Genomic DNA, 18,730 nt, shown 5'->3' on the forward strand with positions numbered 1-18,730 from the left:
CAAAAATTTTCAAAAAAAAATTTACGGCCAGTGGAAAAATTTTGAAAATTTTTTTTTTAATTTTTGGAAAAAGAACTGAAAACTTTGGTTTTTCTTGTAAGTATGTACTTACCTGAACGAATTACATGCGCGTGCACGTATCCTATATTATTTTCTTTTTGAATTAAGTTAATAATTTGAAAAACTATAATTTTAAAGTACATACTTGTATTTTTAAGTTAATTATTTCAATATAAACATATAAAATGAAAATATATCAAAATTTCTCAAAAAAATATTTCTTTTACTAAATATTTATTAGGTTTTCTAAAGTTCATTTAAAAATTAAATCAACTTAATTAAAAATAAATGTACTCTATTAAGAGGCTACATCAGCGCGTCATAAATATTTTATTTCGATAGTTCTCCGAACTTTCAACAGTGCGGCAACAGTGTGTCGGCAGTACTACAGTGTCAGTGACACTATACACTATACTATCAGAAACAAAGGCACAGTAATGTGATAACAATAATTATTATACTCATAGGCCCGCTAAATGTTGCCATGTCAGTCAAGTTCGATTTCTTGTTATAGATAATCGTTTTTTAGTAATTCCATTGTGACACAAAATCTAGACATGTGATAAAAAAGTTTATTTGAAGAAACTGTATTTATTTTGTTCTTCTTAAAGCGGCACAGACTCGTTTTTTATATTTAATTTAATTTTAAAGTAATTTCTACATACTAACATGTTTCTTAAATTGGGCTCTGTACCACAATTCTTTACTATATTGCGAATATGTGTGCCATATATCTCGGCAGTATAATCAAAATTAAAGTTGCAATCTTGGAACGCGTTTTTCGCGCGCTGATGTTGCCTCCTAAGTTATAAAGGATCAAATGAGTATGAAGTACTAAAATGATAAAAGGTGCAATGAAAAATCGTTTATTGTATATCGAACTGGATCGTCACTGTTTACATTTAATTAATTAATCTAAATTATTCAAAGTTCATTTTCATCTTCGTCTGAAGTAAAATTTGTGTCTGAATCAACTTCATTTATAATAGAATCAACTGTAAAATCATAATTTTGGGTCTCTTGGCAGCTACCACCATCTAAACTATTATCATCTTAATCATCAGAAACTATAATGTCTTCCTTTTTATGATTTGTACAATTACCAGTTTGACAACTTCCGTGTGCAGCATGAAAACGTTTCTCCTCTTTTTAATACATATTTTTGTCTACATTCTAATTTCATCACAGTCCAAAAGCATTTTGTGTCTATCATCTTTTCTTTCTAAACTTACACTTTTTAATGTTTCAGTTCCACGTTTGACAATTACAATTTTTTCACATTTTATCACATTCTAAATGTTTTTCACAAATAAAACAAGAATTATTATTATTTGTTTCACTGTTCGCACTCATTGTAAATATTTACACAATTATTTTATAACAAACAGATCACTTTTATTGATAATAAGTTATAAATTCAAAAACTTTGACAGCCGAAAACGATAGCAAAACATTGCAGCGTGAACATTGCTCCAATTTTTTAGGTTATGTTCGTCTACTGTGTTTAGGAAGCGCGCCGTTTTCTCTTTTAAGCAACTTTTTCACCTGTGTTTACGTGCCCCATATATTTTTACCTTTGCAATAGGCCTGTTGTATATATATGTAATATGTTATTCAAGCCTGTTTTAATATGTTCCCATATTTTCATTTAAAAAAAGGCTTTCAGAAAAGAATGGCATCGATTTTATTAAAACATGACATTTTTTTGTAGTTGTTTATAATAAGTGAGCCTTATTTAAAAAGTATTCTATGCATAAGAAAAATAGATACCGCTTTCAAAAGAGTACATTTTCAAGTACCTACAAGCATATTTTAAAAGTTTTTTATGAATTTTCAACAAAGATATTATTGATTGAAATCTTGAAAATTGACTTAAAATAAAAATCAAAAAAATATCGATTTTTTATAGCCATACAAATTTTTATCCTTTAAAGTAACGTTGTGCAATTTTAAATCTAAATGTTAATTAGCCATCTTAAAACGTAAATCTAAAAGGAATTTTAATTTAAATGATTATGTAAATTTTTGTGGCAAAAAATATGTGTTGCTCTTAAAACTTGTGTTAGTATATTTTAAAACATATTTTTCTGAATTAAATAATTTGTAATTCACAATGAAAATATATTCACGTTAAAATTGATATTTTTTTAAAGGTATAGTGTGTTTTTCGTACATTTTAATGTTTGATAAATGCCCCAAATTATCGATTTAAAAGTTAGTTAATTTTAAAATGTGGCATTTTTGTTGCGCGCGCAATTCAAATAAGCGCCCGTGTTAAGTACTTTAAAAAGGGCTATAGGTTAGAAACGAATCAAAATGCAAACAAAGTTTTTAGTCAAAATGTTAGGATAAAAGTACCTTGATGATTTTTAAATAAATTTTTTTGTTATTATTGCCTTATTTTCCGAAATACAGCACTTTAAATGAAAAACCAACCCTTATTTCCCTATTTTTGTAAAATGGAGGGGGTGTAGAATTGTAAACTTTTTTTATAAAATAATAGACAATTTCAACTACCTGTTCCCAAATTTTCATCCTTCCTTTATTTTTTTTGAGGTCAGATTTTTCTTTGATCGGGCTATAAGTCAATTATTATTATTAAAAGTGTCACCTAACTTTATCTGCAAAAATCCGAATGCCACCTCTCACATCCAAAAATAGACGTTTTTCACAGATCAGCCCTGGTCTAATAGTGTTACAACACTTGCTTATACATTTGACGCAGTGTCCGTCAACGTGTTAAAGATGCACAAATTACTGCTGAAAAAATGTAAGTACAAACAAGGGAAGACATAAATATTACACTTGCTGCAGTAAAGAATTTAAAATGATTTACCTTCGAAAAATCCTTTTCTAATTTTTCTGTAATCTGTCTAAACCTTAAAGCCAAAGTTACACTAACTAATATAATAAACAGATCATTGAATGCTAGTATTAGTGTAGCGTGTGTATTGAGAAACTGAAAACAAAAAGAATAATTTCATAAGGTTTTAAATTATTAACAAAATATTAATGAATGTTCATCTGGACCAGAATCAGGAGCACAAATATCAGAATAAAAATCTTATAAGATAGACCAGGACATGTAGGAAAAATATATTGATTTTTAAATACAGCACCTATCGACTTGCATCTTTTTGCATTTGTAAATGCAATTACATATTGTTATATAATTTTATGGGAAGAATTCAGAAAATTAATTTTATGTCCAAGACCACGAGATTGTAGAGTTTCATCGCCCTGTATATGGCCAAAATTTGTAAATAATATATTTTTAGTCGTAAGCAGTGTTTCGTGGAAAGTGAAAAACATTAGTGGTTAAGATTCTACGAACGGACTTAACAATTTAAGAACAATAGAACTAAATTACGATCGGTTTTAGAAAGTGGATGTATTTGCGTTTGATGTGAACAATAGAACAATTCTAAATGCTTCCTAGAAAGTAAAGACGGTAATAAACAAAATTGTTTAGTTTTAGAATTTAAGGTTTTTTTCTAGCATGTAAGACAAAAACTAATTTTGGTATCTCCTGGAATTTGACAAGACGGGAAATTTTGTGTATATGTTATAGTCAAAGCCCGAATTTCAGGCACTCCTAGGTGTGACTAGGCAATCCTCAGGTCTGACTGACGGTCTTAGTCAAAGCCCGAAATAAATTACAGTTTCGGCCTTTGACTAGTCAAACCTAGGAGAGACTAAGTTGGTCAGGCAAAGGTCAAAATTAAATTTTATGAAATCGGGGTTTGACTAGTCAATCCCCGATCAGCTATTAAAATGTCGTAATTTGTTAAATTAGGTTTATAAAACGTAATTTTTTAATTTTATTGCTTATTACTTTTATATTGTCGTAATTAAAATAATTAAACTATTGTTTATTCTCACATGTTGAGGCATTATGACATTTAGTTTTTCTTAAATATCCTCAGAACACTTCTATTTAGAAAAACGAAAACTGGTACGCTTATTTATCTTCCAGAGATAAATCGATTACATCAATAATTACGAATTTCTAGTACCGTTCATAGGCGTGCGTTTTGAGTAGGGCAACGTTTATTTTATGGCATAACTTTTTTGTCTTTAACTTCTAAGCATTTTTGACACTGGATTATTAAATTATGAACCATTCTAATACTAAAAGGCACTCTTTATTTTAAGTCTATAAATGCACCGTTTTCTAGGAAAATCGATTTGAAAATTTTTAGTTTTTTGAATTTGAAAAAAATTTCAGTAGTAATTGCACGAAAGCTCTAAAATTATCAATTTGTTTCCCGAGTGACACTTTGACAGTTTTAATTTCACGACCCGAAGGGGAGTGAAATTATGTCAGTGTCACGAGGGCAAAAATTCTATATTAATTTTAGAGATCGAGGGGAATTCGCTGAGATTATTTCATGTTAAAACTGTCATTGTAAATAACTTTAACTAATATTTTATTGATATCTTCACCCGAATATTTGCTAAGCGTGTTTCTTGGTGTTCTCTGTGACAAGTTGTAAAACATTAATTGTCATTAATGTCACTGAATGTTCATTTTTGCATAGTAACGAAGGGCATCTGACGTAATGCTTGACGACGGGATATTATCAAAAATTATCACTTTAATTTTTATTTCTGTAGCTTTCTATTGGTCAGAATCTCCTATGAATGAAATAATCAGTAGTAATTGCAGAAGAGCTGTGAAATTATTGAATTTTTCCCGAGTGACACTTTGACAGTTTTAATTTCACGAGCCGAAGGCGAGTGAAATTATGTCAAAGTGTCACGAGAGCAAAAATTCTATAATAATTTCAGAGGTCCAGTGCAATTTGTTGCGATTATTTCATGAATAAAACTGTTCAAAACCAAAATTTTATTCTAATTTATTTATGTAAGTACAATTAAACACACAGTTTTTATAAATATTTGACGATTGAAAGTCATCACTTTTATAATTTTTAAAACATTAATTGTCATTAATGTCACTGAATGTATTTTTCGTAGCAAAGAAGGGCTTCTGACGTAATATACTTAACGACGGGAGATTATCAAAAATTATCGATTTAATTCAGATTTATGTAGCTTTCTATTGGTCAGAATCTCCTATGAATGAAATAATCAGAAAAACACGGTGTATTTTACCGACTTAAAGCAAAAGTAACTATTAGTGCTAGAATACCTCATAATTTAATCATCAGGTATAAAAATGCTTAAAAATTAGAGACAAAAAGTTATGCGATAAAATAACGTCGACCTACCCAAAACTGACGCATATGACCTGTACTAGAATTTCGCAAAAAACGTACCAGTTTTCGTTTTTCCAAATAGTTTTTTTAATGTTTTTTCAAATTAAAAAAAAATGAAAAATTTTCAAATCGATTTTTTTAGAAACCGTGTATCCTACCGACTTAGAGCAAAAGTACATTTTAATACCTCACAATTTAATAATCCAGTGACAAAAGTGCTTAGGAAGTCAATGACAAAAAAGTTATGCGATAAAATATCCGTTGCCCTACCCAAAACAGACGCCTATGACCGGTACTAGAAATTCGTAATTAATGGAATCGATTTATCTCGTATAAGCAGATTTCTGTTGAGACGAAATCGTGATCGAGTTGAGAAGTAAAATCTCCTCGTGTCCGAATAGATTCCAGTTTCTGTATGGAACGAGTACCCGGTATTTATCAATTTTGCACAAGATATCGAGCTGAGAAAAAAATCTTGGAATTACAAAGATTAATATTGTTAGTATCGAGTCAGAGACTAAATTGGGGAGAGATTTCGAGCGAGTGCTGTTTGTTGGTGAAGCAGGTGGAAGAGAAGGAGAGTCGCAGCATCCGAAAGAGCACGTGTGGGGAAACGGAGGACAACATAATCTATGATAAGGAGTTAGAAGATAAAAAAAGGTTAGTCAGATCATTTGTAAAAAGGAGAGAGTTGTTTTATATTACATACCATATTTGTTTTAATTTAACAATGTACAGCATAATTCATTCATTCATAAATTCATAGAAGATATAAGTAATCTATTTAAAAAGGTGAAAATTAAAATTTATTTTATTTTATTTTATTTTTATAATAATAAGAACAGTCTACCGAATCTTTTAAAGGAAAATTTGTTAAAAGAAGGAGATAGTAGAAGTAAAGATTAATTTATTAGATAAGAAATTTTTACAACAAAATTGAGTTTTAGCATATATTTGGAATCATATATTTATGGTATAGAATATAAATAAATAATATTTGTAGAATTTACATGATTTTGAGTACATTTATTTTCCTTGTTTTGTCCTGGATGAAGTGAGCAACGAGAAATACTAGAAGCCAGTGGCGGCTCGTGGCCTTGGAGACAGGGTCGGCAAGGTTTTTTTGTCTCCTCATATAGGTATACCATCAAACTAAAAGGCTTAAATCATCATAGGAGATTTTGTTTTTTTTTTATTTGATGTACTTGACATTCTCTCTTGTTTCATGGTGTTTCGACCATACGTGTTGATTCTTTTGAGAAAAGATAAATCCCGTTTATTTAAGGCAGAAATTGGTGGTAGTGGTGATAAGATAATTGATGAAAAGTTTGTTATAATGAATTGCAGTACTTACTACATAGAATTATACATACATATTTTGTAACTTATCCCACTGTCTAAAAATATTTGGATAGGCATAATTTTTAAGTACCTAACTTGTTATAATAAATATCTTGAAAATTCTTTGGCGAAGGTAACTTTTAAATTTTGAATCGTCAAAGAGGTCAAAAATTTGCAAATCTTCAAAATTCGAAAAATGAGTATCTATTTGCATATATTAGTAGGTATCCAAAATTTCAAGATATACCTATTCGTTTTTCGAGATATGTATCATGTTGTTGTCTTTTTTGGAATGGTTCGGAAATATCAAGCGAGTCCAAAATGTCACTGCGTATACATTGGAAACTAATATCATTACGAAAATCTCTGAGATTTTGCACCAGCTTTCGTATTCTATTTCTGAATAAATAAAGTCAGTTGACTGATTTTGAACAATAATGAATATCTTGGGCAAACTCTGTCTTAAAAATATTTAAAAGAATTTAAATTTAAAAGAAATTTTTCAAATCGATTGCTTCACGGATCGAGGTATCGCCAATTTCAAAATCGTCGCCTTCGATAATAAAATCAAAAACTTCCAAAAGCTGTTCACGAAAATCTGCTACAGATACTAAAACTACCAAAGATAATCTGCTTAGATAAAACTAACCGAGATTTAAAATTTCATTGCGTCTGACAAACTGTTCGCTTTTTTTCGAAACAAATTTGTTCTAAAGCAGTAATCCGTTTAGGTGAGCTAAACTGGCAAGAAAAGACGATATTCTTTATTTTTTTACACGTATCATGCAAAACTAAATTCATTATATGCGCATAATAGTGAGTAAATAAAGCTTGTGATGCAATATGTAGTTTTAACTTTTGCCTGGAGACCATGCAATTCACCACACATCACAGCAACGCCGTCATAAGATTGCCCCAGTTTGCCCTACCAATTTATTTTTGATTTCAAAAAATTTAAAAAAATTCTTTAAAACATCAAAACTATATTCTGCCATATTGCTTTTACTCACGTTTCTAAAACCTAAAAACCTCTCATAAATATTACCACGTAACGACGTAACGCGTATCGAACAACAATAATTAATAATTGTTGTAAAAGCAAATGGTTTTCTAAATCTCAGATTCAATAACGTTATTCAAAATGTAACTATTTGATTATATGTATTAGTTCATTCTGTATTACGAATACACTTCGAATCAGAAAGTAAATATTTCTAAAACAATTTTATTATTTTCTCTATAACTACTTTGATTTTTAACAAATGCTTCAATCCATCATGTCCACTAAATGATAATTCCCGACAACTTAAAAAAATTACAATATCAATTAAACGACGTAAAACGGCGTGATTATTTTTGACAATTTCTGCCGATGCGATCTGGCGATGCACTACCGACCGGCAGATTTAAATATGCCGTACCTGCCTACGGAGAGAATGTATGTTCGCTTGCTCATCGACTTGTTATTTCGTTGAGTTTTACGTGTAAATCATCAGTTGCGGATGCGTTGGGTACGGCTAGCCGAAAAGTCAGATGAATGGCTCAGATCATTCATTTTTTGAGAAGTCTGTTATGCGCAGGGATCACTTAACGCTCGGATTGATCAAATCCTTTTAAAAACCATGAATAAAATTTAGTCTGTATTATCTGACAGATTTCTTTTACTTCACAGATGCAAATATTAAAAAATATATCTATATAAATGTGTGGGTCGGCACTGCCGACCCTGACAGGCCGCCACTGCTAGAAGCCACAAACTAAAGGTAATACATTAAAATCAATTAGCCCTGAGAATAAATTTTATTGGAAAGTTTTATTAAGTTTTGGTTTTGTTTCCATGAGTAGTAATTAAAATAATTAATTAATTAATCAAATTAATAAGATGCTGATCAATCTCTTAACCGAGAGAAAATAGAGAGCATAATAATATATTTCCTTTATAATACCCTGTAATTAATACCCATTTTTCTATTGTAGACTTTTTTCCCGACGTCATCCTGAACATAATGCAAAAAGTTGCAAGTCTCTAGGTGGCGTATTTAAAAATCGATTTATTCCGGTATTTTTTGTTCTAAATGCCCTGTGCCCTGGTCTAAGACTTCTCATCATTCAACCCGGATCTATCCACTGCAGGATATAGGTCTCCCTCAGTCTTTTTAATGTATTTCTGTTTTGTGCTGTTTGCATCCAATTTTGATCCGTTTTATGTTATCAGACCATTTTGTTTGCGAACGACCTCTACTTCGATATGCTTCTTGTCTTTGTCTCCAGTGTATTACCCGCTGTATCCATCTGTTATCCGACATACTAGCTATGTGTCCCACCCAGTTAAATTTCTTTCTATGACATCTGCCACTCCTGTTCTCTGTCTTATTTCCTTGTTCGTAATCCAATCCAATCCTGAAAACATGGACTCTCGGAATTACAAATAGTCTGGGCAGATTGTCGAGGAAAAGGCCATTTTTGGCAAAAGTTATTTACCAGCAATTTTATTGTTGGAATCCAATCTTATGATTGTATAATATATTATATTAATAATATAGGTATGCAAATTCCGCAGATAGTGTGCTACTTTTTTTATAAAAAAAATGGTACCCGAAAATCAGGTTTTTTTCAATTTTTGCTCTATAACTCCAAAGATTTTAAGTTTACACCAAAAACAACCAAATAAAAATTCACCGTAATTAAATCCTGCATAGAGACGTGTTTTTCCCGATTTACTTCTTTTCCCCGGAAAATGCGGGTTTTTCCAACAAAATCTTTAATTTTCAACTAAAAGTTTAGGTAGGTAATTATTTATCAATAATTAAATAACTTGGTAGTATAAAAGCTCTTTTCGTATAGATTATAATTCCAGAAGCCGATGGAAATTGAATGAACAGTTTAGCAACAATCGAATTGTTAATTAAAAATTTACGTCGCTATAATAACCACAATAATTACGATATATAAGAATATCTATGATTTTTTTATAAAAAGACACTGTACCTATCTAGTGTACTTTACAGAATTGAAATTGGACTATTTAAAAGGCCTCAGGAATATTTTAAAATTATAAACAATTTTTTGGCTTATAAACAAATATAATATCTTGGAAAATATTAAATAAAATTAAATCATGAAAATGGTATTGGAAAACAAGTGGCAGGACGCTTCTTTTAAAAGAAAAAATGTTTAATTGTGATGAGTGGTTCCTGAGATACAACCGGTCAAAGTTGACCGGCATTTACGGCAAGATATAAACAACAGGATCACGATTTTCGAACCATCACCTTTTCATTTCGGTTCTCTTTCTGAACACCAATTTTCATATCTTTAAAATACTCATAACATAATATGTTATTATAATAAAAACTATCGATATTACGAGTGAAAATTGCCAAAAGTAGCAAAATTCCAATAAAAAATTAGGTTGGAGAAAATGTAATCTCCAAGTTCAAAATCGGTATACGTTAAAATAATGCATTTTCTCGGCTTCCCATGGAGCAATTTTTTTATTCTTTTTTTGTTCCCAAGTAACTCGAGTAGAGCCATCTAACTAACGCATTATTAAATGTCAAAGTTGCTTTTGTTTTGTTATAATAAATTAATTTATTTATTATAACAATTTTTTTTAATTTGTTTAAATAAATATTGTTTAAATAACTATACAGCTTTCAAATGAGAATATTTGTGTTTTTAACGGTAAAAGGTACACTTGTAGTAAGTTTATCTAAAAAAGTCTACAACTGGAAAAGATATGTAGTTTTCTTTTCTTATAAAAAAAGTAATCTACTATAACAAAACAAAAGCAAGTTTGACATTTAATAATGCAGTAGTTAGATGGCTCTAATCAGAGACATGTAAAAGGATAGACTTGGCTAGGGATATGCCACTCAATGCATCGGGGCGTAACGTCGACATAGGATTGAGTGGTCTAGCCATCTTTGTCTGTCACATGTGCGGGCTCGCTTGGTTAAAAGAGATAGATAGACCACCGATCGACTGTTTCCATGCTGTTTCCGCGTTACGTTTTTTTGGTGAGTATGCCGAGTCTACGCTTAATATGTCAATGGCTCTACTCGAGTTACTTGGAAACAAAAAAAGAATTGGAGAAAAGGCAGGCGGCTTGAGATTGAATTGTTTAGTTCGTTCTTGAGAATCTTCAACCACCTTGTCTTCTCTGGGGATTGAATGGACTGTATTAGTGTTTAAATGTGAGTTTAAATAACATGTTTTAACCTTGTTAGAAAATAATGTTTTTGTCATTGCACTGTAGTAAGGCGGAATTTGGCTTTTATAGATAACTTCACTGTACTTTACCGTACTTAGATAACTTTCTACCAAAGGTATAGATTTTTTAGTTCTCCAGTACCTATGAGTGAGGTCTAAAACTGATAGCTCATGTAAATCTTGAAGGTAATTACATTTTTTGGACATAATTCGAGTTGAAAATTTATCACTGAGAAATTGGCGGCGTAAATGCAATGGAGGTTCCACTGCTTCATTTTCCATTATTTGGACTGGAGTGGATTTTAAATAGCCTAGGCATAATCTTAAGCATTTATTTTTTTGAATTTTTTAAGTTTATTTAAAAGTGTATTGGTCGCTGATCCAAACAAATGACAGCTATAGTCGAAAATGGGTCTGATCATGTTACGATAAAACATCAAAGCAATATTTGGGTCTGCTCCCTAATTTGTTTTACAGAAAGCTCTTAAAATATTTATTGAGTTTTCTGATTTTTTAACAATATGATGAATGTGATCTTTCCATGACAATTTCCTGTCTTCCTGACCAAGATACTTAACACAGCTTTTAAATGGAAAATTAAATTTTTCAACGTTAAGATTGCCTTGTGGAACTCTACGCTTTTTTGTAAAGTAATACACCTCAGTCTTTGTGTCAGAAATTGATAATCCTACTTCTTCATAGCACTGATTTACGATTTCTAATGCCACTTTTAAATTATCCTCACATCTACTTAACAATTTTCCTTCTGTATATAAAACAACATCATCAGCATATTGAAGAATTTTTGTATTGTTGGGTATACTTACTTCAAGATCTATGTTGTACAGGATGTATAAAATCGGGCTTAAAATACTCCCCTGTGGCAATCCAATATTAGTTAGTCGAGGATATGAAAATTCATCATTATTAATTTTTAAATAAGTTAATCTGTTGGAATATAAAGATTTTAAAAAGAGAGCAAATGAATTAGGGATTCCAATATACAACATTTTTTTGTAAAGAATGTCTAAATTAACATTATCAAAAGCAGCGGAAATGTCAAGGAACGCAGCTGCTGTAGACTTATTTCTTGTAAAGTTAAGCTGAATTGACGTAACTAGAGCTGCAGTTGCATCTTGAGTAGACCTAGACTTGCGAAAACCATATTGGGATCTTGGAAGTATACCATCGTGTTCTAACCAATGTTCAAATCTATTTTTAATTATTCTTTCGAATGTTTTTAAAAGACATGAAGATAAGGAGATAGGTCGGTAAGAATTTGGATCACGGTCTGGTTTGCCAGGTTTTTTAATAGGAATTATCAGGTATTCTTTCCAACTATTTGGTACTGGTATCTTATTTGTCCAAATATTGTTGAAAATGTTTAGTAGTGAAATTTTATGTTCGATAGGTAAGTTGTACAACAGCGAATATGACACATTATTTGACTGTATTATATGACTGTATTATTTGACATTATATGACTGTATTATTTGGAGTTATTGAATGGACTGTATTATTGGGAGTTTCTTTTAGTACGTAAAGATAAGAGCAACACAATATAAACTTTTATTTCTTTACGCACTATGGGTAACAAAAACAGGTATGGGTGACAATATCGAATATGTTGATACACTAATTTTGAATTATTTTCGCAATCGCTGTGACAAATTCTGGTTCTTCAAAGAAATAATGTATTTTAAATGGGATTTACTTTTTCGCACTGTTTTTTAGCACACTTTCATATAATCAAATATCCTTAACTTTCGCCTTGTCATGTGAGCAATAAATTACAAAAAAAGTTTTGACAGTTTTGTGGTTTGACAGAAGTTTGAGTTTTTAAATATCAAAGTTCTAAAAAATTGTAAAATAGGAATGTATTCTAGTGACGAAGAGTTGCAATTTTTTTAATTGTTATTTGGTAGATAAAATATTGTATGAAACTGTGCGTGAAGTACTTTTTGCGCACTTAGGCGATGTATAGCACTCGGCCCGCTCGTGCTCTAAACATCGCGTGCGTGCGCAAAAAGCATATCTACTTCACGAACTGTTTTATAAATAACTAAGTATTTCAATCCGGACATTTTTTTTAGATTATTTTGGTCATTCGGAGCAAAAAAGGTCTCTTGTGATTTTTCTCTAAAATTGATAGTTTTCGAGATATACGCGATTTAAAATTTGAGAAATGCGAAATGGCCATTTTTAAGGCAAATAACTCGATTAAAAACTATTATTATGAAAGCCAGAAAGTCACCTAATCAAAGTTTAAAGCCCCCCCTACAAGATCCTTAAGAAATTTTTGTCATTATTTTATTACTACGCTGTTATTTTTAATTATCAACAATGAGCGCTAAAAGCGTATTGAGGCGGCCGTCAATGTGAGTGCAAGTAAGATCCTCCATTACGACCGTCCAATGGTGCATCTCAGTCGCACTCACATTGAGAGCCGCCTCAATACGCTCCTAGCGCTCATTGTTAATAATTAAAAATAACAGCTTAGTAATACACTAATGACAAATATCAGTTCAGTACCTTGTAGGGGGGTCGTTAAAATTTGATTTGGTGACTTTCTGACTTTCATAATAATAATTTTTACCTGAGTTATTAAGCCTTAAAAATGGTCATTTTCGCATTTTTCGAATTTTAAATCGCGTATAACTCGAGAACAATAAATTTTACAGAAAAATCACAAAAGACCTCTTTTGCTCCGAATGACCCAAATTAATAATGTAAAAAAAATGTCCGAAGTGAATTTTTATTGTGAATTTGCTTAAAAAAATGTTTAAACAATTCTTCGATTACGGTACCACCTGACACCCTGTTAATTCGTTATAAGGATCTCTTTTTGAGTAAGTTTGTGCAAAAAAATCGAACTGGAATAATTTACCTAACGGGTACCCTATACGGGATACAGCCTGGACTATAAATATCACGACCTGAACATAATATACAGTAACATTTTTAATTTCTAGAATCGGTTGTTTGTGTGAATCAACTTTTACTAAATGGCATTAAATACTTTAACTAGTTGGAGTCTACTTTTACTAGTAAATGTTGAATAAAAATCTTCATTTTATATTTATAATCAACTTTTACTAAAACTAGCCGTTTGAGTCGACTCTAACTAGGAAAAGTCAACTCCAACTGGATAATCAACTTGAACTGTAACATATACAATCATAAGATTAGATTCCAGCAATAAAATTGCTAGTAAATAACTTTTCCTTGTATTTTGCTAATTAACCCAGAGTAAAATATGAGGCGAATAGAAGACTTTGAGATGTGGGTTTCTCAAAGGATGCTGAAGATCTCTTGAACAGAGCACGTGACCAACAACGAGGTGCTGAAAAAAATGTGGACTTAGAGAGAACACCTAAATGTTATAAAAAACGAGTTATTCAGGACATATTTGAGAAGAAGGTGGAAGGAAGAAAAGGTCCAGGAAGATGAAAATGCTCCTGGCTGAAGAACATAAGAGACTGGACAGGCATGGACACACATTCGATACTAAGAACAACTCAAGATAGAAAGCAATTTGCTGTAGTTATAGCCAACCTTCAGTAATGGAGAAGGCAACCTTAAGAAGAAGAATGCAGTCTTTACGAGAAATGCCTAACATCGAGAGTCCCATGGCTCTTTGGGTAACACAAATTTTAATTCATATTTTCTTGGTTACTGTTAAGGTTTCTGCACCATATGTAAGTACCTACTTACACATACTGATCAAAGACTTTTCTTTCGAGACCCATAGGCAGTTCTGACTTAAGGACATAGCTCAGCTTGCCGAATCCCATCCAAGTGAGTCCTATGTGGCGGCTTATTTCGCACATTTGATTATCTCTTCCTATGCGTATCTCATGCCCTAGGTACTTATAAGAGGTGGTTCTCTTCAATATGCCATGCCATTACTGAAATATTTGCGCTTAACACAAGATTTGTCATGATTTGTGTTTTTGTGTGGATAATTTTTAGTCCAACTTGCGATACTGCATCATCGATGCTGTCAGCAAAAAGAACAATATCTTCAGCTAACTTCAATTGACTAAGTATTTCTCCGTTGTCATTAATTCCTTTTTCACTAAGACTTACATTCTTAAACATATGCTCGTTTTATTTTAAATGCGTTGGTCTTTTTATGTGCCAGTTTCACTTCTGCTGTCGTATTTTGATATATGTATTTGATCATGTTTATATAGCGATGACCTTTATGGTCCTCTGTTAATTTTTGATGACTTATTGTGTCGAAAGCTTTTTCGTAGTCAACAAATATCAAGACTAATGGCCTGTTATATTTAACACTCTTTTCTATTAAGTTCTTAATTTTTGTGTAAATGATCATCCGTGCCATATCCTGCTCTAAAGCCTGCTTGCTCTGTTGGCTGATAGCAATCCAACGTATTTCCTAGCCTGTTGGTAATAATCTTGTAAATAGCTAGACTACTCACCAAACAATACACTGCAGTAAACACATTGGCCGGTACTACCATAAAAAGATGTGGAAAGGTATCTATAAAAAAATACTTGTAGTTATAGTTTATTCCAAAGCTTTCCTTAACCCTACAGAATCTGTTGTAAATACTAAGCAGATGATCAACTGAAAAATAAATAAACAAACATAAATAAGTTGAACAGAAGTAATTCCAGAACATAAAATCTTGAATAATAAAGACAAAAATATGACAATGAGACAATATGTACTTTTTTGTTCACATATCGCACCTCCGCTCAAAGAGTGTCATAACTCAAAAAATTTTAAAATCGGTTTTATTGCACCAACAGTTTAAAACTATAAACTCCTATCTTACCAAGTGTCACGTCTATGGGTCAAATAATTATCGTTAGATGACACTAGTGTCATTATACGATTATCCAAAATCAACGACGCACCGAAAACAGTGTCACATATCGACTTGTGCAAATCATTTGTCCATCTAAGATGTGTATAAAGCGTCATTTGTCGAGTTAAGACAGTATACTTGATTACTTTATTCAAAACAATCTGCGTATCTGCTCAAGAAAAGTGACACATTTATCACTTAATTATCTTTCTTTTTGCAGTATTTTGTGTTTAATATTGTTACTTGTATTTAAAGTTACATCATTAAAAAGTATAAGTCTGTTAACTAGATAGATAATAATAATCTAACAATAAAACACTGAAAACGTTTGTATTCTATACTTCCACAAAATTTATTACAACTATGTGACTACAGCTGTTTCGGCAGAGTGCCTTTCTCAAGTGATTTAGATTACTATGGGTTTGCCTTTTTAAATCTTTAACTGAAGAAGTGGAGCTGTTTGTCTCGAGTTGGTCATTCAGAATTATATCTGTATTTTTCAATTTATTAATTTCCATAGATTCTAATAAAGATAGCTTAAGGCCTTTATTTTGAATATGCAGAATTTGAAACTCTTCATTAAAAGAATGATTATGATCTAGAAGGTAGAGTGCTTATGTAGAAATGTGTGTTTTTCTATTGTTGAAAGCCCTTTTGTGTTCTGCTAACCGTTTGTCAAAGGTTCTGCCAGTTTGACCGATGTAAGTTTTCGGACAGTCACCACAAGTTAGTTTGTAATCACCACTCTGTAGTTGTTTTCTCTTTCGGCTCTTATTGTTCCGGCTCTCTAATATATTTGCTTAAGTTGTTGTTAGTTCTTAAAGCTGGTGTTATTCCTTTCTTTTTTATGTACATATCTGGCTATTTTTGTTGTTATCTTGCCAGTATATGTGATAGAGCAGAAGGTACTGGGTTCTTTCTGTTGTGGTGGATAGACTAATTTCAGAGCTTCCTTATGGAGTTTTTGGTTTAAAATTTTGTTAATTGTTTGTTCGTTATAGCCATTGTATACTGCTATTTGTTTAATGATGTTCAGTTCTATCTCGAAGTTATTTTTTGACATGGGGATTTCTGTCAGTCTATGTATCATGCTATGGTAGGCTGCTAATTTGTGTTGTGTAGGATGGGATGATGAATTGTGTATAGTTGTGTCAGTATGGGTAGGTTTATGATATACGGAGAACTCATGTTGGTTGTGTAGTCTGGTAATTGTTACATCTAGAAAGTTTATGGACTTATTCTGTTCTGTTTCTATTGTAAACTCAATATTAATTCACTTCACAGTAATATTGAGTTTACAATAGAAACAGAACAGAATAAGTCCATAAACTTTCTAGATGTAACAATTACCAGACTACACAACAAACATGAGTTCTCCGTATATCATAATCCTACCCATACTGACACAACTATACAAAATTCATCATACCATCCTACAAAACACAAATTAGCAGCCTAACCCATAGCATGATACATAGACTGACAGAAATTCCCATGTCAAAAAATAACTTCGAGATAGAACTGAACATCATTAAACAAATAGCAGTAAACAATGGCTATAACGAACAAACAATTAACAAAATTTTAAACCAAAAACTCCATAAGAAAGCCCTGAAATTAGTCTATCCACCACCACAGAAAGAACCCAGTACCTTCTGTTCTATCACATATACTGACAAGATAAACATAAAAAAGAAAGGAATAACAGCAGCTTTCAGAACTTACAACAACTTAAGCAAATATATTAAGAACAATAAGAGCCGAAAGAGAAAACAACTACAGAGTAGTGTTTACAAACTAACTTGTGGTGACTGTCCGAAAACTTACATCGGTCAAACTGGCAGAACCTTTGACAAACGGATAGCAGAACACAAAAGAGCTTTCAACAATAGAAAAACAGACACTTCTACATACGCACTTCACCTTCTAGATCATAATCATTCTTTTATTTTAATGAACAGTTTCAAATTCTGCATATTCAAAGTAAAGGCCTTAAGATATCTTTATTATAATCTATAGAAATTAATAAATTGAAAAATACATATATAATTCTGAATGACCAACTCGAGACAAACAGCTCCCCACTCCTCAACCTCTTCAGTTAACCTTCCGATGACCAACCTTTTTTTGTTACACGGATGACCAAGGGGGGGGGGGAAATGACCCCAGGTCAAAAATGTCAAAAATGACAATTAACAAAAAATGAAGTTTTTTTTTTCTTTTTTTTTATGACATGGACTTTATGTCATTCAGCCAGTCACAACATGAGTATTAGTGTCATGTGTAGTGTGTATGTTGAGTAAGTGTCTTGTTACTTTGCAAAGTCGACGCCATTAGCGTAAAACTACCTGGAATTACACATAAGAGACGGTATTTTACTAAACATCAACTTCAGAATATATTTTTTATTCGTAAAATAAAGGGAATTTTTTTATTTCAAAATTTGACGATATCTAGAATGATTCAAGTCAAATAAAAAAATAATGAGTTAAAATTGAAAATACTTTTGAATTTATTAAAGAAAAACATACGCTGGGGTCACAATTTCCCCCACTTGGTCATCCGAAAGTTAAAGACTTTAAAAAGGCAAACCCATAGTAATCTCATATCTCAATCACTTGAGAAAGGCACTCTGTCGAAACAGCTGTAGTCACATAGGGGTAATAAATTTTGTGGAAGTATAGAAAACAAACGTTTTCAGTGTTTTATTGTTTGATAAAATGAACTTCCATCAAGAAACGGTCGAATCCATCAATTCGATAATAATAATGATATTATATTCTGTGCTGCAATAATTGTCACTTTTGATAAATAATATTTTGTAAATTTTTCGTTATTTTATCTGTATAGTAAAAAAAAATAATTTTTTTAAATATTTTTAATATACCTACTACTTACTCTATTTTATACAGCTTCAAAAACCATGGTAACTGACTAAAATAGTTATTATTCTAATTTTAATAGTTTTTGAATTAAACCCGAAAATGTTGTAGGACAAACTTTGAACGTCGTTTTCTCGAAACTTTGCTTTTTTGACTCATGCATGACACTCTTTGA

The 18,730-nt window shown here is 31.4% G+C and overlaps 1 protein-coding gene across 2 annotated transcripts in view; it reads right to left on the bottom strand.

The window, feature by feature from the left end:
• The window catches only part of LOC126892744 (gustatory receptor for sugar taste 64e-like), a 50,535-nt gene that overhangs the window by 10,691 nt on the left and 21,114 nt on the right, over positions 1 to 18,730 (bottom strand). For both annotated transcript variants that reach the window (XM_050662394.1, XM_050662395.1), the window contains exons 4-5: positions 15,281 to 15,429; positions 2,897 to 3,019 (exon numbers count right to left, since the gene is read on the bottom strand). In XM_050662394.1, coding sequence (XP_050518351.1) covers positions 2,897 to 3,019; positions 15,281 to 15,429 — 272 coding nt within the window. The remainder of the gene's footprint in view (positions 1 to 2,896; positions 3,020 to 15,280; positions 15,430 to 18,730) is intronic.

The sequence above is a fragment of the Diabrotica virgifera genome, chromosome 9, assembly GCF_917563875.1.
Source record: "Diabrotica virgifera virgifera chromosome 9, PGI_DIABVI_V3a".
Classification (NCBI taxonomy): Eukaryota; Metazoa; Arthropoda; class Insecta; order Coleoptera; family Chrysomelidae; genus Diabrotica; species Diabrotica virgifera.